General features: G+C 45.5%; 1 protein-coding gene across 8 annotated transcripts in view; it reads right to left on the bottom strand.

Annotated features, from left to right (window-relative positions):
• Mprip (myosin phosphatase Rho interacting protein) overlaps positions 1–21,069 on the bottom strand; it is a 128,569-nt gene extending 107,500 nt beyond the window's left edge. For 4 of the 8 annotated variants that reach the window (XM_027427326.2, XM_035447895.1, XM_035447894.1 and 1 more), the window contains exon 1: positions 20,637–21,067. In XM_027427326.2, coding sequence (XP_027283127.1) covers positions 20,637–20,759 — 123 coding nt within the window. In that variant the 5' untranslated portion in view covers positions 20,760–21,067. Of the gene's footprint in view, positions 1–20,636 lie in introns of all 8 variants that reach the window. The other 4 variants (XM_035447896.1, XM_027427327.2, XM_027427331.2 and 1 more) reach the window with 4 other exon arrangements.
• Between the last annotated feature and the right edge of the window lie 1,490 nt (positions 21,070–22,559).

The following is a 22,559-nucleotide window of genomic DNA, read 5'->3' as shown; positions in this document are numbered from 1 at the left end:
GGTTTCTGGGCATGGTGGCACATGTCTTTAATTCCAGCACTCAGGATGAAGAGGTGGTCAGAGCTCTGTGAGTTCAAAGCTAGTGTAGTCTATACACTGAGATGCAGGACAGCTAGGGATACATTGTGAGACAATGTCTCAACAGAATAAACAAAATTTAAAATGTAATTAAGTAAGAATTTAAAAATTCACAAAACCAAATCTAGTATTTCTTCCTCCATCTATCTACACACAGGTGTGCAACACTGGCAAGAACCTGCTACAGTCCCAGAACACATGGTTGTAGTCAAAAAGGCCTCTGAAGTCAATCCTCAAGATCCTCAACCCTGAGCTACATGTTTGATGCTCTACTGGCCCAGTGGCAGTCTGTGGCAGTCAGTCACAAGCTCACATGCTCCATCTTACAGGCCTTTTCTCTTCATGGTAGCAAGTCTCTTAACCATCCTTCTAGAGCCAATCTGAGTTGAGCCAGAAGATCAAATGTTCCCAACCAGACCAAATAGGTAGGGCAAGGGTAGAAGGCAATACTCTAATCTGTTTCACAAAGCACAATTAAGCTACTAAATAAATGCTTTTCAGGACTGGTCTGGCTTCTAGACACTGCCATCCTATCACAATCAGCCTTAAGGTACCCAAGTTTGGCTCTGGCATCATGTGACCTGACTGGCTAAAAGAGCATGGGATTCCTAGCAGGTTTCTGCTCCCTAGGGCTCACCTTCTTCCTCAGAGAGAGCACAAGTGGGCATGGATAGTAACTATAAGGATAGTCACCAAACAATTCATGAAGCTACCACTCCCAAAACCTCCAGATCTGGTGCCCATCTGAAGGAAAGGGTATTTCACTGTCCCACTTCAGCCCCTCAAAACAGCATACCGCTGGAGGACAGTTAAGTCCTGCAACTGTGTTAGATCAACTACTTTTGGAGTATGTGCTGGGCTGATCTGTAATTACAGCACTGCCATCCTGCTCAGCTCCCTTCCACATAGTTGGCACTTCGGGCTTACAAAGAAGGATGCATGGGAAGAACTCACCCTGTAACAGCACCTGCTACCTTGGAGGTCCTAGCTCCCAAACTCCACCAGCCCTGCTCCTTCTCTTACAACACAGTCATTGTAGGGGCAGGAATCCAGTCCTTACCCAGCCCAACCTAGTGCAGAGCTAAGCTCTAGTGGCTGAAAAGCAAACACATGGGTAGATAATTCCAGGGATACTTGCTCTGGTCAGTAACACTGGGCTAGAAATGGAGCTGCTCCCCAGGCATGTTAGGACCACTGCTGATGAGGCCTTCTTGGAACACCGGCAAGCCAGTCTGAACCTCCAACCTTCCCACCCTATGCCCCCATGTCACAAGGATGATACTGGTCAGAATCTAGTATCAAGAAGACAACATACAGGCAGACAAGCTTACAGTAGGGCTCCTGTGTGCACCATGCTGGCAAGACATGGGAAATGTAGTGCTCTCAGATAGCAGCATGTGGCAACATGTGGCAAGAAATATGACATTGGGGTGCAGCCAGTGCAATTATTCCATAGATAGTGAGCTACAGAAACAACATACAGCAGAGTAAGGTCCTCTCATGTGATCATCACACACTGCCCAAAAGACTGCATGAAAGTACATGTATAATATGTACTACACAGCCATTTGTTCTGTGACTCCCCCACCAATGTACAAGGCCAGCACTTCTTACATGGACTGTGTTCTGGTGATCGGCATCCTCTGGAGATGTTTGCTAAACCCCACCCCCAGCCCCAAGCTACCTTTCTGAATCTGGAGGTGGAAACATAAAGCATAAGAGTCTATTGAAACAGACCACAGACAGGATGTAGCAGTGCTTATAAAACATGCCAGGATGGATAACTAGGGGTGGCTGTAGCTTGGATACTGAATTTTCCCAAAGGCAAAGTCACAGAGTGGTGTTACTAGGAGATGATGGAACTTTTAGGTGGTAAGGCCCAGGAGGGATGGTCCTTAGATCACTGAAAATGTGCTCACAAAGGGTGCAGTGCGACCCTGAGCCACTCCTTGCTCTTCTTCAGTGTCCCTGACCATGAGGAAAGTGGCTGTGCTCAACAAGTTCCTGCATGATCTGCCTTCTCACAACAGGTTTCAAAGCAATGAGTATGACCAACCACAAATGGGCTGGCACATCTAACGCAGTGAGCCAAAGTAAACATTTTTTCTCTTTCCAAGTCAAGTGCCTCAAGTATTTTATTATAGCCATGAAACTAAATGACATAGCAGTCAACAAAGAAACACTGCTGAATAACTACTGGCACAGAGAAAATAAGTATTTGGGGTGTTTTGATAGGTCTTTTTTTAAGGAATTGTACTGGAGATCCAACCCACTCTGACAAGCAATTTACCAAAGGAGGTACATTCCCAACCCATTTTTGTTATACCCTCTTTAAAGGGGGATAAAAAGCATCCTTATGAAGTAGTTAATACTAGTACGCAGAATCCTCCAAGTTTTTTTTTGTTTGTTTTTGTTTTTGTTTTCATTTGAGACAGGGTCTCACTATGCAGTCATGGTGGCCTGGAATTCACTATGTACACAAACTGAACTCAAACCCAAACATATCTGCCTGCCTCTGCCTCCTGGATGCTAAGATTACAGGTATGTACCACCACACCTAACCATCCATGTATCATTTAAACGGAAAAAAAGAATGGTTAAGAGAGTGGGTAATTCCTGGTTACAGTTAAGGAACTCCTGTACTCTCTCTCTGCTGACAAAGCCTGACAGCTTTGGTTATGTAAGGATCCTGGCTTGAAAGGCCCATGATCAAGTCCTGGTTCCATGACTTTCCCACTGTGTGGCCGCAGAATCTCAGCAGACTTCAGTTTCATCTCTAATAATACAGATACAAAGATATGCTCATCCCTTCAATAGCTTTAACATTTATTCCCCATGCATGAGTCTGTGTACGTGTGAGTGCACGTGAGTGCACGTGTGTGTGTGTGTGTGTGTGTGTGTGTGTGTGTGTGTGTGTGTGTGTGTGTGTGTGTAGACTTGTGTCATAGTATGCATGTGGAGGTCAGAGAAGAACAACTTGAACAACTTGTAGAAGTCAGTTTTCTTCTGTGTGGGTCCCAGGGATCAAGCTTGGACTTCAAGCTTGGCAGCAAGTGCCATTACCTACTGAGCCATCTTGTGAGCCCTCATATCTTTTTTCTGGGTGGTGGTGACACACATCTTTAATCTCAGCACTCAGGTGGCAGAAGCAGGTGGATTTCTGAGTTCAAGGCCAGCATGGTCTACAGAGTGAGTTTCAGAACAGCCAGGGCTACACAGAGAAACCCTATCTTGAAAAAAACCAACCAACCAACCAACGAACCAAACAAACAAACAAATACAGACAGACAGACAGGGTCTTGCATAGCGTAGATGAGTTTGAAATTTCCTGTGTAGCTGAGAATGACCTTGAACTGACTTCCGCCTCTTACACTGATTTCTTCCATATACTCAGTTATCCTTCTTTGCCATTTAAGATAAAATTCTATAATACATGAACCAACTATGGATCAGCACACAATCATGGGTGGCTGAAGACTAGGAGCATGTTGTGATATTTAGCTTGTGTTCTGACAAAGAAAGCTTGCCTGGAAATCAGCAGGCAGAGCTAACCACTAGTTAACCACAGAGGTCTGGAGGTCTGTACAGAGAGGAGACAGGTAGTGACAACATGGGTCAGAAACAGGAAGTGATAAGATGGAGCATAGACAGGATCTTGCCCTTTTTTGTCAGAGATTTTGGGGAGGTAAGAAGTGACGGTGGCTGCTCCTTTGCTTCTCTAATCTTTCAGAATTTATCTTGATATCTGACTCCAGGTTTTTATTGATAAGACTAATTAGGATCACACTTCAGGAGCATCTGTTTCAGGACATGTGTACTCAGCATATATCTGGTGCTGAAACTCAACCAGGGCTCTTGAAAAGGAGTCCTGAAGTGGAAAAAGCCAGGGTGGCCAAGCAAATAGCTGGTGAGCTACAGGAGACCTAAAATGGTTCCTGCACACCATGTTCCACACCTGAGTTTTAAACAGAGAACCCATCTCCACAAATCTTCCTTACTAGGAAAAGAATAAGTGCAGTTCTGAAGGACATCTACCTATGGGACGAGGATTCCAACCACAGGGTGAATTTGTAGCAAACACTTCTGTGGCAAGGCAGACAGTGCTATCACCAAAGGATGATTAAAAAAAAGCAGGCTATGTGGGAAGTATAGCTGACTGAAATGGTGAAGCATGGAAGCTGCTTCTTGGTCCTTTCTTTTTTGTTGGGTTTGTTTGTTATTTTTAGACAGAGTCTCCCTTCCCTATGTAGCCCTGGCTGTCCTGGAACTAGCTCTGTAGACCAGGCTGCCCTTGAACTCACAGAGATCTACCTGCCTCTGCAAGTGCTGGGAATAAAGGTGTGTGTCACCACTGCCTGGCAATCCTTTCTTTTCAAAAGACCTTATGTGGAGACACTGTCACACTGTATTGGACCTTGTCATCAGAGCCAACTCTCCAGTAATGACATGGAGACTTATTAATTATAAAAGCATGCCCGATAGCTTAGGTTTGTTATTAACTAGCTCTTACAACTTAAATTAACTTTTTGTCTCATGGCTTTATTACCTTTACTCTGTACTGTTTCCTCTCTGTCTGACTGGCAAATCCCCCCTTCTTCCCAGTATCCTGTGTGCCTGAAAATTCCGTCTAGCTATTGGCCACTCAGCTCTTTATTAAACCAATCAGAACGACATTAATTCACAGTGTACAAAAAGATTATTCCACAACATCAATGTTGCTTTTCTGTTCTGACTTTTTTTTTTTTAAGAGCCCAATGGTGGGTGGTAGCGCACACCTTTAATCCCAGCACCCAGGAAGTAGAAACAGAAGAATCTTAAGTTCCAGGCCAGCCTGGTCCATAGAGTGAGTTCCAGGAAGGCCAGGGCTACACAGAAAAACCCTGCTGTGAAAAACCAAAACAATAAATAAATTTTTAAAAATGAACAAATAAAAGACAGTCTCACTTGTAACAATGTCTTTCGGCCAAGCCGCCCGAGCCCTGCTTCCACATGGGCGCTCTCTGCCTGGCAGCCCAAGTTCCGCCAGCCACCACGTTAAAGTCCCAAGTAACACACAGAGACTTATATTAGGTACAATGCTGCTTGGCCAATGACTATGATTTCTCACCTACTAGCTCAGTCTTAATTATAAATTTGTATATTTTATAAGACTTATCTTATAGAGGATGCCTTCTGCTGGCACCCTCTGTTGCCGACAGATCACATGGTGACTCCAAAGCAGAGACCAGGAGGAAAAGTAAAAGGAAAGGAAACGACTTCCTTCTTGTCCTTGCTTATATATGAATCTGCCTGCTATGTCACTTCCTGCCTGGATCTCTACTACATTTCCCAGAATCCTCCTTGACTCCTAGTCTTACCTAACTTGCTGCCTCATTGGCCAAACAGTACTTTATTTATCACCCAATAAAATAAACACATACACAGAAGCACTTTCCCCATCACTCACTGTGTAGCTTTGGCTGACCTAGAACTTCATATATAGACCAGGCTGGCCCCAAATGCAGATATCTGCCTGCTTCCATTTCTCAAGAGCTGGAACTAAAGTTGTGTGCTCCCATGCCCAGATCCACTCTTTTAATACCAATATTCACACAAAGCAGAGGGAGCTTGACTTGGCCATACCAACACAAAGCTCCAGGTTAGGATCTAGAGGAAGGTCCCTAGGAATTACCCAGAACTCAGTTCCAGGAACAGATGGACAGTGAAGTCAGCTGCAAACCAATGAGGATAGTCTGCCCCACTAAACAGTCCTTAGAAGTAGAGTTTTCCCTGCCTGCAGTCCCAAAGCACATTCATACCTCAGATTTCTGTTTTCACATGGAGTCTTTCCCAAGTACACTGACCTCACTTGTGCTTCAAGTCCCCAGGAGCTTTGAAGCATGAACCAAAGTTTATGGAGTAGAAACTATGAACCAATCCAGAGCATGCTGGTGGCTAGACCAGATAATGTCAACAAAATCAGCAGTCACTCCTGCTCTGCATCCCTGACACCCATCTGCAAAACCTGCACTCACTAACCTGTTTTTCTTTGCTGTTGCCATGTCTCTATCCACTCTTCAGGCCATCACTCCCAGGTGTGGACTATTCCTTTACACTGTGTGAATATAGGTCACTGTGACTGGTTTAAAAAGGAAGCTGACTGGCCAACAGCTGAACAGGATAAGGTTAGGAGGGAGAGCCCAACTGAGAATGGTGGGAGGAAGAAGGCAGAGTATGGAGACTGCCAGAAGATACAGAGGAAGCAGGATATGTAGAAAATGAGGTAACAAGCCATAAGCCACATGGCAGGGGGTGGATAAGAAATACGGGTTAATTTAAAATGTAAGAGTTAGCTAGTAACAAGCCTGAGCTATTGGCCTAGCATTTATAATTAACATTAAGCCTCTGAGTGGTTACTTGGGAAGCAGCTACTGAGACACAGAGAAACTTGCCTACACCCAGGTATGTGGAATCATCTGAACTAGGACAGCAGTTCTAGTATCCTTTTAAGAACCCATGAGACAAAATATTTTAAGCACTAAGGTATCATTTGCCCTGGCTTTGAACTCATCATCCTCCAGCCTCTTCCTTCTTAGTGCTAACCTTGCCAGCAAGGACCACCAAGCCAGGCTCAAGTTCCATGTTTTGTTTCAAAGAATGAAGTGCCAAATGTTATAAAAAACAAAACAAAACAAAAACTGTAGGGCAAAAGGACAGAGAAGGCCTTTCATCTCCAAAAAATAAAATAAATAAAAATCCAAGATCCTCTGAGACCCAATTCTGAGCAACATGAGCCCCTTCCAACAGTTCCCAGGACCCTCACCTTCCAGTGAGCCTGCATCACTGGGCTGTCCAGCTTCCTGAAATTCCTGAACCCTTCAGACCTCTTGCCAACAGTCCCTACACTGTCCTAGTCCCCCCCTGAATCTCAGCACCTCATCAAGTGAGATGAAAGGGCAGAAAAAGAGGAAGTTCTAAGTGGCTAAGACAACATGGTCCTCATCCACACCAGTGTCATCTAAGTGAGGCACACTGGTTCTAGGCAGCTTTCTGGCAGGATCCAGCACCTGACAGTATGAGGCTAACCTCTGGCCCCGGTGGCTGATTCAAATCCACCCCAACAGCACAAATGCAGCCGTCCAGATCTGAACCTCTGGTATCCACTGGAAAAAGCTGACAGTAGATGCTCAAACAAAAACCTATACACCTAGGGTTTTCAACCTGTGGGTCACAACCATTTCACAGGGGTCACATCAAATATCTTACATTATATTACAATTCATAACAGTAGCAAAATAACAGTTATGATATAGCAACAAAATAACTTTATGGTTGGGGTCACCACAACATGAGGAAGTATATTTAAAGAGTTGCAACATTAGGAAGGCTGAGAACCACTGCTGTGCACAAATATTGACAGCAACATTACTGTATTTACCAAATGGTAGGAATAACCCAGATGTCATTAACTAGGGAATGAATAAACAAAATTAGTGCATTCATACCCTGGAATATTACACAGCCATTAAAAAAAAGAAAAGAAAGAAAAGAAATTCTAAGTAGTATTCAAGATAGGTGAACCATGAGAACATTCATTGAGTGAACGAAGCCAGATCAAACGTCCCAAGTTCTATGACTCCATTTTTATGAAATTTCCATAGTGAAAGAAAGCAGTTCACAGTAGTGATCACCTGGGGACAGGAAGTCGATTGCAGGAAGGCAGAATAGTTATGAGGTGTTCCAAGATGCAGAAAACAGTTTCAACAAGAGCATGGTAGTCATTTCATAGCACTGTGAATGTGTTAAATGCAACTGAATCATACGGTTTAATGTGGTTAATTTTGTATTACATGAATTACACCTTAAAGAACAAAAGCAAACAAAAACAACACATCCCACACCCCAGGCACATAGGGCCTACAGATATGGGCTTTACTTGCTCCCCTCTGTTCCAACTGGCTTAAGAGGGCCCTGCAAGCCTAGCCCCTGCCAGAGGGTAGGAGTGGAAATGGGCTGTTATTAAAAGTCTCTTCCCTGACAGGCTGCCCATGCTGCAGGACTGTTAGAGGATGATGCTGTTTGTGGCAGAGGGAATAATGATAGATGTTAGACAGCCTCTGGGCAGCAGCTTCACACAGAAGTCATGACCAGTTCCATGAAGAGCCACTTCTCACTAAAAAAAAAGGGGGGGGGGGCAGGAGCTTAATGGGAAGACAGACATGAGAAAGCACACTTATCCAAGGACAGCCCAGACTGGATCCTCTAGCTGGCCCACTCCGCAGGCAGCTGATTCACATTTATCCAGGAAGACAGGAGCTGGTCTATGTTTTGGCCCAGCTCTTCCTAACATGTCATAGACTTCTCCACACCTAGTCACTTATCCCATGAATATGAAAGAGTTAACAGTGGCCTGGGACAACAGTTTCTGTCAGCTATGAATACCATGGGAGAGAGCAAGCTGATATTACTGTAACTTCAGACCAGAGACACCTGTGAGCCATGGGAGACTGTGTTTGCTGCCAGTTAACCATGGTCCACAAAGAAGAACTCACAAGCTTCCAGGCAAGAAGGCAGATACAGACTGGAAAGTAGAGGGCTTTGTCTACCCTCCATATGCAGACAAAGGCACATGTGACATGTGCCTGTGAGAAGAACCTTCAGTAGTTTCCATACCATATGGCTAAACACCTAGAAGAGCCCTGAGACAGCAAGAACAGTGTGGTAGCTGAGGGAACTATTCAATGCTGGAGACCAGGTGCTACAGACCTCCCTGGCCAGACTGCTTGACCTGCCAGCAATTTTGACCTGGCCTGACACTAGTTCTGGCTGTCCTCTACCCACCTTAGCATTTTACCTGACAGCTAAAGACAACCGTAGCTGACATTGAGACATTGTAGAGATGAGCCTGTTTTTTTGCATCTCCCACCTATGTTACCCACTTTCTGAGTGAAGAGGACTCAGACAGCCTGAGGTGGAAATCTCAACTGATGACACCAGGCCCTTTCACTTCCTGTACTCTAAAAAGTCTTCAAACCAGTTCAATCCTCATATTGCCATCTTCCAGAAACCAAACCTACACAAACAAACAAGACTGAGGACAGCCTGTTGGCCTCTCTGGACTAAATGTGAGACAGTACTGGAGGTATAAAGCAGCTATAGCAGGACATTAACAGGGTTCAGGGGCTCATCACTGGTAGGCTGGAGTAGACAGAACAGGCTTGAGGGCCAGCTCTACTGAAAGGTCACAAGGGTATGTAGTCCTCATCTGTGCTCATTTTCTCAACTGCAGCTTCAGTGTGGAGTCCAAGCCAGTCCCTTCAGCTTGAATCTCTTATTGCTGCGATGAAACGCCTTTATTAAAAAGCAAATTGGGAAGGAAAGGGTTTATTTGGTTTATACCTCTATATTGCTGTCCATTACTGAAGAAGATCAGGATAGGAACTCAAACAAGGTAGGAACCTGGGGGCAGGAGCTGATGCAGAGGCTAGGGAAGGGTGCTGCTTACTGGCTTGCTCTCCATAGCTTGCTCAGCCTGGTTTCTTATAGAACCCAGGACCACCAGCCCAGGTATGGCTCCAACCACAATGGGCTGGGCTCTTTTCCACCAATCACTAACTAAGAAACTATCTTAAAGCCAACCTACAACATGCTCTTATGGAGGCATTTTTTAAAATTGAGATGACTTTAGCTTGTATCAAGTTGACATAAAACTATCCTGCAAAATCTTCCACTCTGTTTAGCTCTAGGGCACTGGCCATTCCCTATACAGTGGCATACACCTGTAATCTTGAGACTCAAGCTACTGAAGCAAGAGGATACTGAATATAAGGGCAGACCAGCTTGCATAGTTAACCAGAGAGGACAGCGTGCTAAGTGAGTACATGCCAGGGCAGGGCCAATGTCCTACATGCTCACCCTGCACTGCATGCTCAGTGCTTGCAAAACACCCTGTTTACTGAGTGCCCATTCTATCTGGTGTTTATGAGCTCAGCCCCTCCACCCCTGGAGTTACTGAGAGCTGTACATGCATTTTATTGTTCTCTAGACTTCCAAGATGGGTGTTACAACAAATCCAAAGTTTCAGATGAGGGCACAGACACTTAACTCTACGAAGTCTGCTCAATCCATAGGGAAAATGTTGGATGTGAACCAAATCTGAGCTGAAAGATTGCTCTCTGCTATTCCAACTGTCTTATGTGGCACACTAAAATGGGAAAAGTGTAGCTGTCAGATTTCTAGGTCACAGCACATCCTCAAGTAGAAAACAGGCAGATACCTTGACCCCACAGGGTCCCAAGGCTCCCATGCCCCAGTGTCTTCCCTAGTCCTCACAATGAGTCTCTGAGTGTAAACCAGGGAACCTTGAAAATGACCCCTTTCTCTACTCCACTGGGGCTTGAAGCAGCTGTTCCCATTTCACACAGATCCTTCAGGCAGGGAAAGAATGAGGAGGTAAGAAGTATACCAAGAAGCCAGTTTGTTAAAACCGTGCCTAAGAAGATAGAAGACATGGTTATTATTTCCCAATTCTGAATTCCTTTTTTCCAGGGGAAAAAAATAGTGACTCCTGTTCAGAGATATGCCAAAGGTGTGGGTGTGGCCGTTACCACTGGCCAGAAGCCTTTCTGGGGGACATGAAGCTCCCTGCCACTCCTCAGAGCTACAGAAACACACACACACACACACACACACACACACACACACACACACACACACACACACACACACACACTCTGCATCCACATCCCCTGCAAATACCCCCAAACCAGGGAATCTCTCTGATAACAGGTTAACTTACCAAGGGCAAGGAGGCCAAACAGAACTCAAAAAAAAAAAAAAAACTCGTTCTAATCTTCCTGTGACTTAGGCACACATTTCACAGCTCTTGGCTGCTCTATCTAATATTAAACAAAGACAATTCATCTACTTAGTGAGTGTGAGGGCAGGGATGGAACAGCCCCTCTTCGTAGCAATGTAATTTTTCTATAACACACCAACTCCTGACAACAGACCTGCCCTGGCTAGACAAAAGATAAATGCCAAATTTATGTTAAGGTGGCCCTCCTGAAGTGAGGAAATTAAGTTCATAGCCCATGCTGTACTGGCATAAGAGTTACAAGTACCTGAGTTCTGTGTCACAGATTCAATGTGGATCAACTGTGAGCAGCCCCTTTCTCTAAGAGCCGTGTTGCCACCAGTCAAGCTAGCCCCTAGTCTCTGGAGCCTTATGGAATCATGAATCTGACAGGTGATTAAACATGTTCAGGCTGGGGTAGGGATGAAGGAAACGAGGAGCCAAATATCTGGGCCCTCTATAAGCTTCACTTACCAGGGCAGTGTGCTATTCCTACGCCAAACCTAGGAGGACCAAGCTAGAAGAGCCCCAGGCAAAAACCAACTGTGGTTTCATGTGAACTAGGGTGACCTTGACTGAGAAAACCAGTGAGTGGTTTGGAAGATTCCAGTTCCAGTCTCTAGAGACAAAATACCAGCAAATCAGCCCATTGGCTCTTCCAGCCTTCCCCGAAGGACATAATGACATTGTGGGAGTGGATGAGCAGGGCAGTGGCAGGTCCAACCCAGGCAGCTGGGAAACAGCTTCAACTGCTGAAACTGGAACAGGCATAAAATCTGGGGCAGTTCTCAAACCACCCCTCAGGCCCTCAGGGATGACCTAAGTAAGGGCCTCTGTCACCCAGAACCCTAGCCAGAACTACACAGAGCTTTGCTTTGGTGAAGGAACACAGGACTTGCTGAAAAGCCTGAAACTATCCAACTGGGCCAACCATGTCATAAAGATGGAAAAGGGCAGCCTGGAGAACAAAGTTCCCAGGATAAAGAAAGATCTGTTTTCTGAGGCTGAATGTTCCAAAGCACTGTGTGGATTCATGTGTACACACACACACACACACACACACACACACCACACACACACACACACACACACAGACACACACGGGAAGAAGGGAGAAGGGAGGGGGAGAGGGGAGGGAGAGAGACAGAGAGAGAGACAGAAGAGAGAGAGAGAGAGAGAGAGAGAGAGAGAGAGAGATTAAAAATAAAATTGGGAGGTAGAGGCAGGTGATCTCTGTGAGTTTGAAGCCAATCTGGTCTACATAGTGGGTTCCAGGACAATCAGAGCTACACATTGAGACCCTATCACAAACAAACATGAAAGCAAGCAGATAAATAATAAAGACAGATATTCAAATCAAATGTCCTGATTTCAATGAAATGGCACGGAATCCTGGTAAGTCACAAGATAGCTCAAGCAAAGGCTCCTCCTACACACAGGAACAAAAAGGCCATCAACATCCTTTGGAACATCAAGACCATGCTGGGGATACATAGGGAAAGCCAGGTGCCACTTCATATATCAAAGCCCCTATTCACCTTTCTGGGTCATCTTGCACGCTGTGCCTAAAATAACACAGATCTGGGACTGCTGTCCTTTTGCATGGTAAGGGAAAAACAACTCTGAAGAAAATCTCAGCCCAGGGAAGCAAGCTAGGAGACAATTGCCAAATAACTGGAGAACAAAAAGATCAAAGAAGCTACATGAGACATGGTCTCAGTCAAATGGCTTGTAAAAGTGTGTGCAGCACAGAGTGCAGCAACACACTCATGCCTGCTTCAGAACTCACTAGCTTCCCAGAAGGCCATTTGCAGACAATCTGGGCCCTGGCCAAAACCCTTCTTCCTTCTGCCACCAAACCTTGCCTCTACAAGGGTGAGGTCAGAACCCACAGAGAGTTCCTGAATACATCAAAAGGAATTAGTTACTAAAGAAGATGTGATATTCATAGAAGAAAAAAAAAAACTCTCAAAAGTTGGCAGAAAGACACCAAGGGCAAGAGAAAGAGAACACAGACAGGAATAGCAGGGAAAAGAAGAGTAATATAAGACCCTCTAGCCCAGAGCCTTCTCTAGAGGTGGCGAGGTAAGGCCTCCCTACATGCCGTGCCTGTCTCTGAAGGAGCCTGGCAGGCCCAGCTGTGGCCAGAACTCCTGGGCAGCAGCCAAAGGCACCGAGAAGGTGGCTGTATGAACTGAATCCAACCAGAAGGAGAACTCACACATTTAAACTTCTTGACAAGGTGAAATAATAGGGTTTTTGATCTATCAGATTAAAGAAAACCTAACTGTGCTGGCTGGTGTGATGATTTAGTGGGTAAAAAGCTCTTGTAGCAAAAGTCTGATGATCTAAGCTGAATTCTGCAAGCTCATATAAAAGTAGGAGAGAAGCAGCTTTATGAAGTTATCTTGTAGCCTACACACACACACACACACACACACACACACACACACACACACGTTTGCATGCATGCACACACAAACACTGTCACTCTCTCATAATAGTATTTTAAAATATTTTTATGGCTTTTACATTTATTTATTTGTTTTTACTCGCTCTGTAGCCCAGACTGGACTCAGATGTGTGATCCCCCTGCCTCTGCCTCCCAAGTGCTTATATTATAGGTATGTACTACTATGCCTAACTCCCTTTTACATTATTTAAAAGGTTATATAAGTAGTTATAAAAATGTCTTGCCTTTGCCAGTTGGCCTAGTCAACCTAAAATATTTGCTATCTGGCACTATCAGAAAAAAAATGTTTTCAGTCTAGTCTAGATTCCAAAAATCACCAGATAGTGCAAATGACATAAGGAGCAGAGAGCAGGTGTGAATATGATCCTTGTATACTCTTTTTTCTTTTTATTTCAATCAAGGTAAAATTCAGATAATATAGAATTAGCCACATTAAGTAAACAATTTCAGTAGCATTTATTATATTACACAATATTGTGCAACACGTACTTCCATTCGGCTCCAAAACATTTCATCACCCCCCCCCCAAACAGAATTTCAGTCCCATTAGCTGTCACTCCCCACCATCTTTCTCCCAGCCTCTGGCAGCCACCAATCTGCCTTCTGTTTTTATTGATATGCTTCTTCTGGACACTCACATGAACACACTCCTACACTGTATGATCTCTTTCTCTTGGCATCATGCTCTTTTGGTACACCTATGCGATTTCACTTGGCATCATGTTCTCTTGGTACACCTATGTCACAGCATGTTTTAGTACTTTGCTCCTCGTTAGATGAAAGGACAATTCACTGTATGGACTCACAAGTTGTTACCTGCTGTCCAATGGACATTCAGACTGTTGTCATCTTTTGGCCACTGTGAGTAGGTGCTGCCATGAATATTTACATACAAGTATTAGAGTACACCTATTCTCAAATTTTCTGGAACTGCTGGTCCTACAATAATTCTACATCTAACTTTTTGAGAAATTAGCCAACTATTTTCCATAGCAGTGATACCATCTTGTCCCCACCAGCAATGTCCAAGAATTGCAATTTCTTCAGATCTTCACCTACTTTTATTAAATTGGTTTTTAAGAATTACAATCATCCCCATGAGAATAAAGTAGAACTTCACTATAATTTTGATTTGCATTTCCCTAATGACTAATGATACTGAATTTTCTCCTGTCCTTGGTCATTTGTAAGGGGATTTTATGTATCTGGGACTTCAGACACATGCCTGCCAAACATGCAACAGCTGCACATAGTTACCAATAATCTAAAATTAAGAAGAGCAAGACATTTCTTCCTGAGATAAACATTGTCAGACAAATTCTGTATCTTGGAACTTCTAAGAAAATAAGAGGACCAAACGGAGCCCTGATGGAATGTTCTACAGAAACCCAGTCCTAGCTTGGACCTATGTATCAGAGCTTCCCACCCTACAGCCCTTGAAGCCATGGCAGCAGGATAGTCAGGGGCGAAATGAAGATATAATCAGACCAGGTGGACTAGGAGCTCCAGGAGAAACCTCCTTCCCCTACTGAACAGCCCTCTGAGACCTCCCTGCTTCTATTTGGGCTCTTCTACCTGCCCATGGGGATGGAGGTTGCCTCTCTGTGCTCACTCTCTCCTACATAAACCACTCACATCTGTAATTTGAGCAAACACCCAAATGAACACTCGGACCCTTCACTGAGCTCCAATGTTCACTTCTGGCTCTGGGTGGATGGCTCCACCTGAGTAGTCAAACTGGATATCCACCTCCACAAGGTCAGATTTACCTCAGAATTTTCACTCCTAAATGCACTCCAAATTTGCTTTCTCTGTTTGTGTTAAAGACAGTTGGGGCTGGAGAGATGAGATGGCTCAAGGGTTAAGCAGTTTTGTACTTGCAGAGGACCTGAGTTTGGTTCCCAGCACCCACATAATGACCCACAGCCACCTGTAACTCTAGTTCCATAGTATCTCTTCTGGCCTCCTCAGGCATGCAAAAGTGACATGTGCACACACGCACACACATGTGCAAAACTCTCACACACATAAAATAAATGCATCTGTGGGGTTTGGAGGGGGGTACTTCAATACATCCTGGCTTTCTCCACCAGGAAATCTGCTTAACCTGCTTCTCTCTAGTCTCTTAATACTGCTGTGGAGAGAAGATCTTCCTAGCCATCTGCCTGGATTACCCCTGGGCTTCTTTTAGATCCTCTGCCTTTAGTTTTGTGATTTTCCTAAAAACAAGTCTGATAAAATTGAAAAGCTTAGCATAAAAATAACTGTAAACCAACTAATAATATTAAAGACTATTGGAGAGAAGGCCTTTCTTACATGATAATAAATGAGGGACGAAGAGATGGCCCAATGGGTAGAGATGCTTGCCAATGAGTCTGATACTTAAACTTATCTCTAGGACCTACACAGTGGAAGGAGAGATCTCTGACCTACACACACACATGCATACACACTAAGTAAATGTAGTTTTCAAAGTTACCAATGATAAAGGAAAACAGACTGAACTGGATTCGCTGTATTCTATTATATTGGTTCTGGGGATAAAACCCAGGGACTCAAAGCATGCAGCATGTGTTCTATCATGAGCTTCAGCCCCAGTCCAACTGGGTTCATTTTAAAGACTACTTTACAAAAAATAGCCACACATAAAGAGACAAGTGACACTTGGGGAAAAATACCCACCATATATTGATGGGGTCAATACTGCCAGCTGCCTGTTTTTGCTAATAAAGTTTTGCTGGAACACAACCACATCCATTACTCTCATGTATTATCTATAGCTCATTATGTACCATGATGACAATTATTATTTTCCAGAGTCTATATGGTCCACAAAGGCTAAAATATTTACTATTAGGACCTCTACACAAAGTTTGCAGTCCCCGACCAAAAGCATATACAAAAAACTACAAATCATTAGAAGGGGGCCTAATGGAAAATTGAGCAAGCAATGCAAGGCAAACAATCCACAGGAAAAACAAAAATAAATCAGTAACTATTACAAAAAAGAGCCATTATGGTGTTATAGACCTGTATTTATTCCTGGTATTTTGGATGTGGAGACAAGAGAATCAGCAGAAGGTATGTCACAGCTCCAAAGCAAGTCCAAGGACAGCTTGGGCTATGTAAGATTCCATCAAACCTGTACTCACATGTACATATCCACACACAGACACACAGACATACATGCAATTAAAAATAATAAATCTTTAAAAGGGGGGTTTAACTTAAATAGCAACAGGGAACTCATTAAAGAATTAAATCATTTGGTAATATCCATTTCTAAAAATGTTATGACATTGTTTTGGAAATTTAGTGAACTTGATGCTAACCCAACTATTCTATTTTTAGGTATCTGTCCCAGAGAAATATTTGCATTCCTGCACGCACACACCCAACCAAAAGCGCTATAAAGCTATTAGCTAGACAGACACAATTGGGCTTAAGAGGTGGCTCAATGGTTAAGAGCATTCGTTGTTCTTTCAGAGGTCCAGAGTTCAGTTCCCAGCACCCACATCAGGCATCTGACAACTGCCTGCAGGCTCCAGGGGACTCAACACCTTTGGCTTCCATGGCCATGTGCACATATATTGGCATGGATATGTGTGTACACATGTGTACACATGTGTACACACATACACACACACACACACACACACACACACACACACACACACACACACACGCTCCTACATTTAATTAAATTTAATAAAAATAAATCTTTTAAGAGGACATTTATGTGCTAAAAATTAGTGTGTTGTATTATATACATATGTATATGAATGAAGGGGGGATATACATTCCACAGTACACATGAAAGTCAAAGAACAACTCTGTGGACTTGATTTCTCCTTTTACCTCTATGTGGGTTCAGGAGAAAGAAGTCAGGTTATCAGGCTTGGATTTGCACAGCAAGCACCTGTTGGGACATCTTGCCAACCCTATACTATTTATAACAGCAAAACTCATCAGTAGCCTAGATTGTACGTCATTGAGGGAATGGGTTAAATTATAGTACATCCCAAATGGGCCCATATGGAAAACAATTTTATGTTTCTAGATGTAACAACATAAAAAGGAGTTCTAAACATTGTCAAGCAGAAAGAAGTACACTATAAAGCAAATACAAACACAAAACTCAGGCTTAAAAAGATTGAGTGAGGCCGGGCGTTGGTGGCGCACACCTTTAATCCCAGCACTCGGGAGGCAGAGGCAGGTTCGAGGCCAACCTGGTTTCCAGATCGATTGCCAGGATAGGCTCCAAAGCTACACAGAGAAACCCTGTCTCGAAAAACCAAAAAGACTGAGTGAGGGCAGATGAGATGGCTCAACAGGTAGACATTTGTTGTCAAGCCTAATGACCTGAGTCTGTCCCCCAGAACTATGATATAAGGAAAGAACTGACTCACAAGTGGTGCACTGTGGCAAAGTGGATGCCCATGTCACACAATAAATGCTAAACTGTTAAAGGTTTAAATGATACTTCAGTCCATCTATATGCAGAGCAATGCACAAAGGGATTGAAGGAAAATGTCACCCTGGGAATAGGGGCTGAGCAAGCACAGCATCATCTGGGTGACAAACAACCCAAGAACTGTGATTAACTTGTCACAGATCAGTATGAATTCCAGGGCAGAGAAAGCAGGACTCCTTGGCCCAAAACAACACTGTTAAGGCACTTTCTGAAACTCAACTGTCCTGATGTGCTCATGAGGTGGCTGCTGTAGCCTTAAGAGAAGAAGACAGAGAAGGCACTTAGGAATCCATGCTATGTTCCTGTAAATCTTTCCTTTCTGAGTTTCAGGCTTTTCTACAGTGAAAGAAGTGGCTAGTTTAACTGACCTCCAAATGCTTCCCAGGTCTGATACCACAACATAGGCAGGCCTGGCAGAAGTTCCCTACCTCTCTAGGGAAAAACAAATAAACAAAACCAACAGCTGAGGAAATAAAGCTTAAAATCAGAAGGCTCAAAGGAATGTGTGCTCCTGGGAAGATGACATCCTTGAGAGCAAAAGCTGTTCCCGCCTCCCTAGACTCACATCCTCAACTATTACAGAGGGGGTGGCTTTGATGATGGCTGATGTATCTTCCAGCTTGGACAGCCTAAAATAAGCTCTTGATGGGAGGGGCAGCAGGAAGCAGGGGATTGGGGAAGGCTGACAGGAACCAATTGGCTGAGGTTTTCCAATGGAGCCATAAGGAGAGCAAAAGGCTCTGGGAGAACCGGATACAGAGAGCAGCGACAAACACTGTTGGCAAGAACCTCCAGTCTCCCTGCTCTCCTTTCAAAAGCAGTTTCTTCCTGAAAGATCCCAGGAGGTAGAAGGCTGGGCTAATCTCTCCCCACACAAATAACCCCAGTCATTATTTTAGGAACTACTATTCGAACTGTGCCCTGGAGGTCTCAGGCCTGTTTCAAAACTTACAATTCCACTTTGAAAACAGCCAGAGTTCAACACTCTCAATTTGCCTCATCCCTTGAGTTTAATAATCAACAGATTTTTTTATTTTAATATTTTAGATTCAAACATTTAAATTCCACTCATTCATCTAAACTTAAGAATCAGAAAAAGGCCCTGTGTAGCATAAATATCTAATTACCAGTTTGTGTAGTTGCTTCAAACCTCTCTCAAAACAGCTTTTGCCAAGCCCAAAGGCTTCTGAAATCAAAGTTGACTGTTCTATGGGTGGTTTTCTGTTTGTTAAATTATAAGAGGAAAAGCACAATAAAATATATTTCTTGCTTTTCATAATAGCACTGTGGGAGAAGAAGCCAGTAACCACTATTACCAGTTTACAGATAAGGAAATTAAAACACACAGAGGTAAAGAGACCCGTTCAAGGTCAGACCTCAGAAAGTCACAGCCAAGACTAAAAGCAGTCACCTCATAAATCCCATAAACTGCTTCCCAGAACAGAGTTCAAATGAGAAGAGGAAATCACCATTTCTCTCTCTTGAGAAGTTCTGCCATTCCCAAGTAGACAGGTCTTTAAGGCGTTGGGTGTCCTCACAGATCAATGACTGAGACCTGAAGAATCTGGTTAAGCTTCCTGATTACTTCCTGGCTATTGGAAATCTGACTTCACAGAAAGATGCCACAACCTCTGCCCTACCACCCAACTCTGGTTTGCCCCATAAAAAAAGTCTAACCTTGCTTGCCAGTAAAGGCACTAAAAACAGCCAAATCAGGGCAGTCAAAGCAATGTTTTCAGTCTAAACAGCTCTTTCCAAAAAGGTGTGGCTACAACTAGGTGGCTCTGGGCTGGAATGCATGGGGAACTCCACTGGCATTCAGCAAGCAGGGGGCAAGCAGGTGCGGAGAGTTAACTAAAGAGTAGGGGGAAAGGTAAGCAGGATGCACAGGTCATTTCCAAAGTGGTGCCAATTTATTGGCTAGGATTCTTCAACACCAGAAGCCTGACAGCAACCAGTTCCCAAAGGGCAAGAGGGCCTATGACCCAAACTGGGGACCCTGTACCAACACAAATTCCCCATCTCCTACATTTCTGGGGCTTAGAACTCTGTTTTTCATGTCGGTGACTTTGACGCGGTTTAGGGAGAGCTACTAACCTGATCCAAAATCCCGACCAACAGATAAGGACAGAAAGAGAAGGGAATCAACTTTCCCCAGAATGCACAAGTCGTCTTGAACTCCTGAGCCACAGAGCAGAAACAGGAAGGGACGCCCATACCCCTCAACAAAAGCCGTCCCTACCTTCAGTTCAAGAGCAAGACCCACCCATTCCCACTTGGAGACATCCCACCTCTCTCCGAGCCCTGATGGTGACAGTGACTTAGAAGGAGGGCAGGCTCTGTTCCACAAGATGGAAGCTGGTGGCCCACGCAGACAAGCCAATTCCTGGGATAGTCTGGTGGCCACGTCTGAGTCCAGCCCCAAGACAAGAGTCTGGGGGTGGGTAGGAGAGTCCTGACAAGCGGCAAGCAAGCTCCACTTTGTTCCTATCCAGGGCAACCAGACATTTTTTTTTTTTTTGAGTCACCCAAAAAGCATGAATCACACGGCAGAGCTATGGGAACGGGAAAGGATGTTATTTTTCGGCATACTTGAGGATTTTCCCTTTGTCCCGGCTCTATCGATACTCTTCCCGCCCCCATTCCAACCCCATCCCCCAACTCTCACGCATTTTTTTTCCTGCTCCATTTTTATTTTCTCTTGGCCTTCGCAGGCTCCGCGCTCCTCGCCCGACTCGCAGGCAGGACTCCCAGCTCCGCACCCCGCGGCAGCTCACCTGCGTCAGGTCCTCATCGTTGAGCAGATGCGACTCGCGGGGCTTGAAGCAGTTCTGACACTTGCTCTTGTTGAAGATGTTGGCCTGAAATTTCCTGCACGGGTTTTCCTTGGCCGCCGACATGTCGCCTAGGCGGCCGCGGCGCGGGCCACTTCGGCCCAGCGCGCTCCCGGAGGTCGGGACTCAGCGCGGCCGCCGCCGCATTTTGCGCTGGCCGCCGCAGGCCCGGAAAGGCCTCCCCGCTCACGCCGCGCCCCGCCTGCTCGCCGCGGCCTCAGAGCGCGCGCGCCGTCTCGCGCCCCGCCCCGCGCCCGGCCGCTGCGGGCCCATGGACGGACGCGGCCTCGGGCCGCTGCCTCCACCGCGGCCGCGCCCCCAAGGCGCCGGCCGGCAAGTCCAGCCGTCGCGCTCACCGGGCGCCCGCCGCCACCGCGAACGAACCGAGCGCGGCGCCGCGCGCACTCGGGGCGGGGCGGGGCGGGGCGGGCGGGGCCGGCCGCAACCGACAGCCCCTCGGGCCAATGGCGCCCGCACGCTCCTGCTAACAAAGAAACCCGTCGGCCAATGAATGGCGGGGGCGGGACCGGGACCCGCGGGCGCAAGGTAACTTGTCCAGGCTGGGAAGGTGGAGGCGCTGGGATGGAACTTTCAGGTTTGGTGGACTGGCGCCGACGCCCGCGGCCTGACAGCTGCGGCGCTGGGCTGGGCTGCTCCCGGAAGGGCGCCGCAGATCTCCGTGGTCTCTCTGAGGGCCCCTGCCTCCCTCGTAGCCTCTTTGCTGCGGCCTTATGCCGCGCCCAGCCTGTAGCCCTACTTTGTGCCAGGTCTACGGTCGACCCAGATAGCACTATTAGGGCTAGGAACTGTTTCAAGTGCTCTCCATGTTTTAGCTCATTAAAGTTCTTCAACCTTTCCATGATCATTCCTGTTTTACCTGAGGAAACGGAGGTGCGGGGAACAGTTAAGTAATAATACTTAGTGTTTCCGAGGTGATTAGACGTCAGCAGCCTTAAGGAGCTATCAATTCTATTATGGGAAATGAGTGAGCCTAATTCTGCTAGATACGGAGTTAGGTACCTTCATTACAAAAGTTCAGACACTGAGAATAGCTTTTGCAAGGTCACTTTGCTAGGAAGGGGCCCAAACTATTACTCCAGGCCACTGTTGCCCAGACTTCCAAGCAAAAGGCCGCTTGAATAGAAAAGAACAGAGGAGGGCAGAATGGGCGGAGGGGAGTAGGGTGGAGGGGGACAACCTCTGCTCCTTAGGAGACTGCTTCCAGCAGCAGTAAAATGGATCTAAGTAAGCAGAGAGCATCGAAAATGTTCCCAAGATACGCAGGTAGTGCTGGGGGGGGGAGGGGGCACAAGAAAGGAGTATGTGGTCCCAGGACTCCGAAGGCAGATCTAGGAGGATGGAGAGTTTGAGGTCAGCCTAGACCAACCATAGTGAGACAGTTCTAAGGAGGAGTGGGGAGGAATCACTTAGGCCCGAGATTCCAGGCTTAGCCAGCTGGCAGTTAAGAACCAGCCTGAGTTTTTAGCAGAGGTTGAGCTAACTCATTTTTTAGGGTGAAGGTGATATTGGAGCAGGTGGTAGCAGCATTTAGAGCAGCTGAGTTCAGGTCATGAGGAGGCTTTAGGAGAGAGATGCCTTCAGAGCTGTGTACTTTTCCACTGATCATCTGGTGACTACCCAGGGGAGGTGCATTTCCATTTTGAGAAAAAAAAATGCTTTCCTGCACAAAGAGTCAGGATTGAAGGAACCCAGATCAAAGTCTTCCTACACCCTGAGGGGAAAGCCCAGCTCTGATCCAGCTGTGGGCAAGTCCTTTACCCTGGCTGGAACCTCATTGACCACATGTACAAAGTTGACATGAATGTATGGGGTTGCAAGCATTAAGTGATAATAATGCTTGCAAAA

This window comes from Cricetulus griseus, chromosome 7 (assembly GCF_003668045.3).
Source record: "Cricetulus griseus strain 17A/GY chromosome 7, alternate assembly CriGri-PICRH-1.0, whole genome shotgun sequence".
Taxonomy (NCBI): domain Eukaryota; kingdom Metazoa; phylum Chordata; class Mammalia; order Rodentia; family Cricetidae; genus Cricetulus; species Cricetulus griseus.
This window is presented reverse-complemented; position numbering and strand designations above follow the sequence as displayed.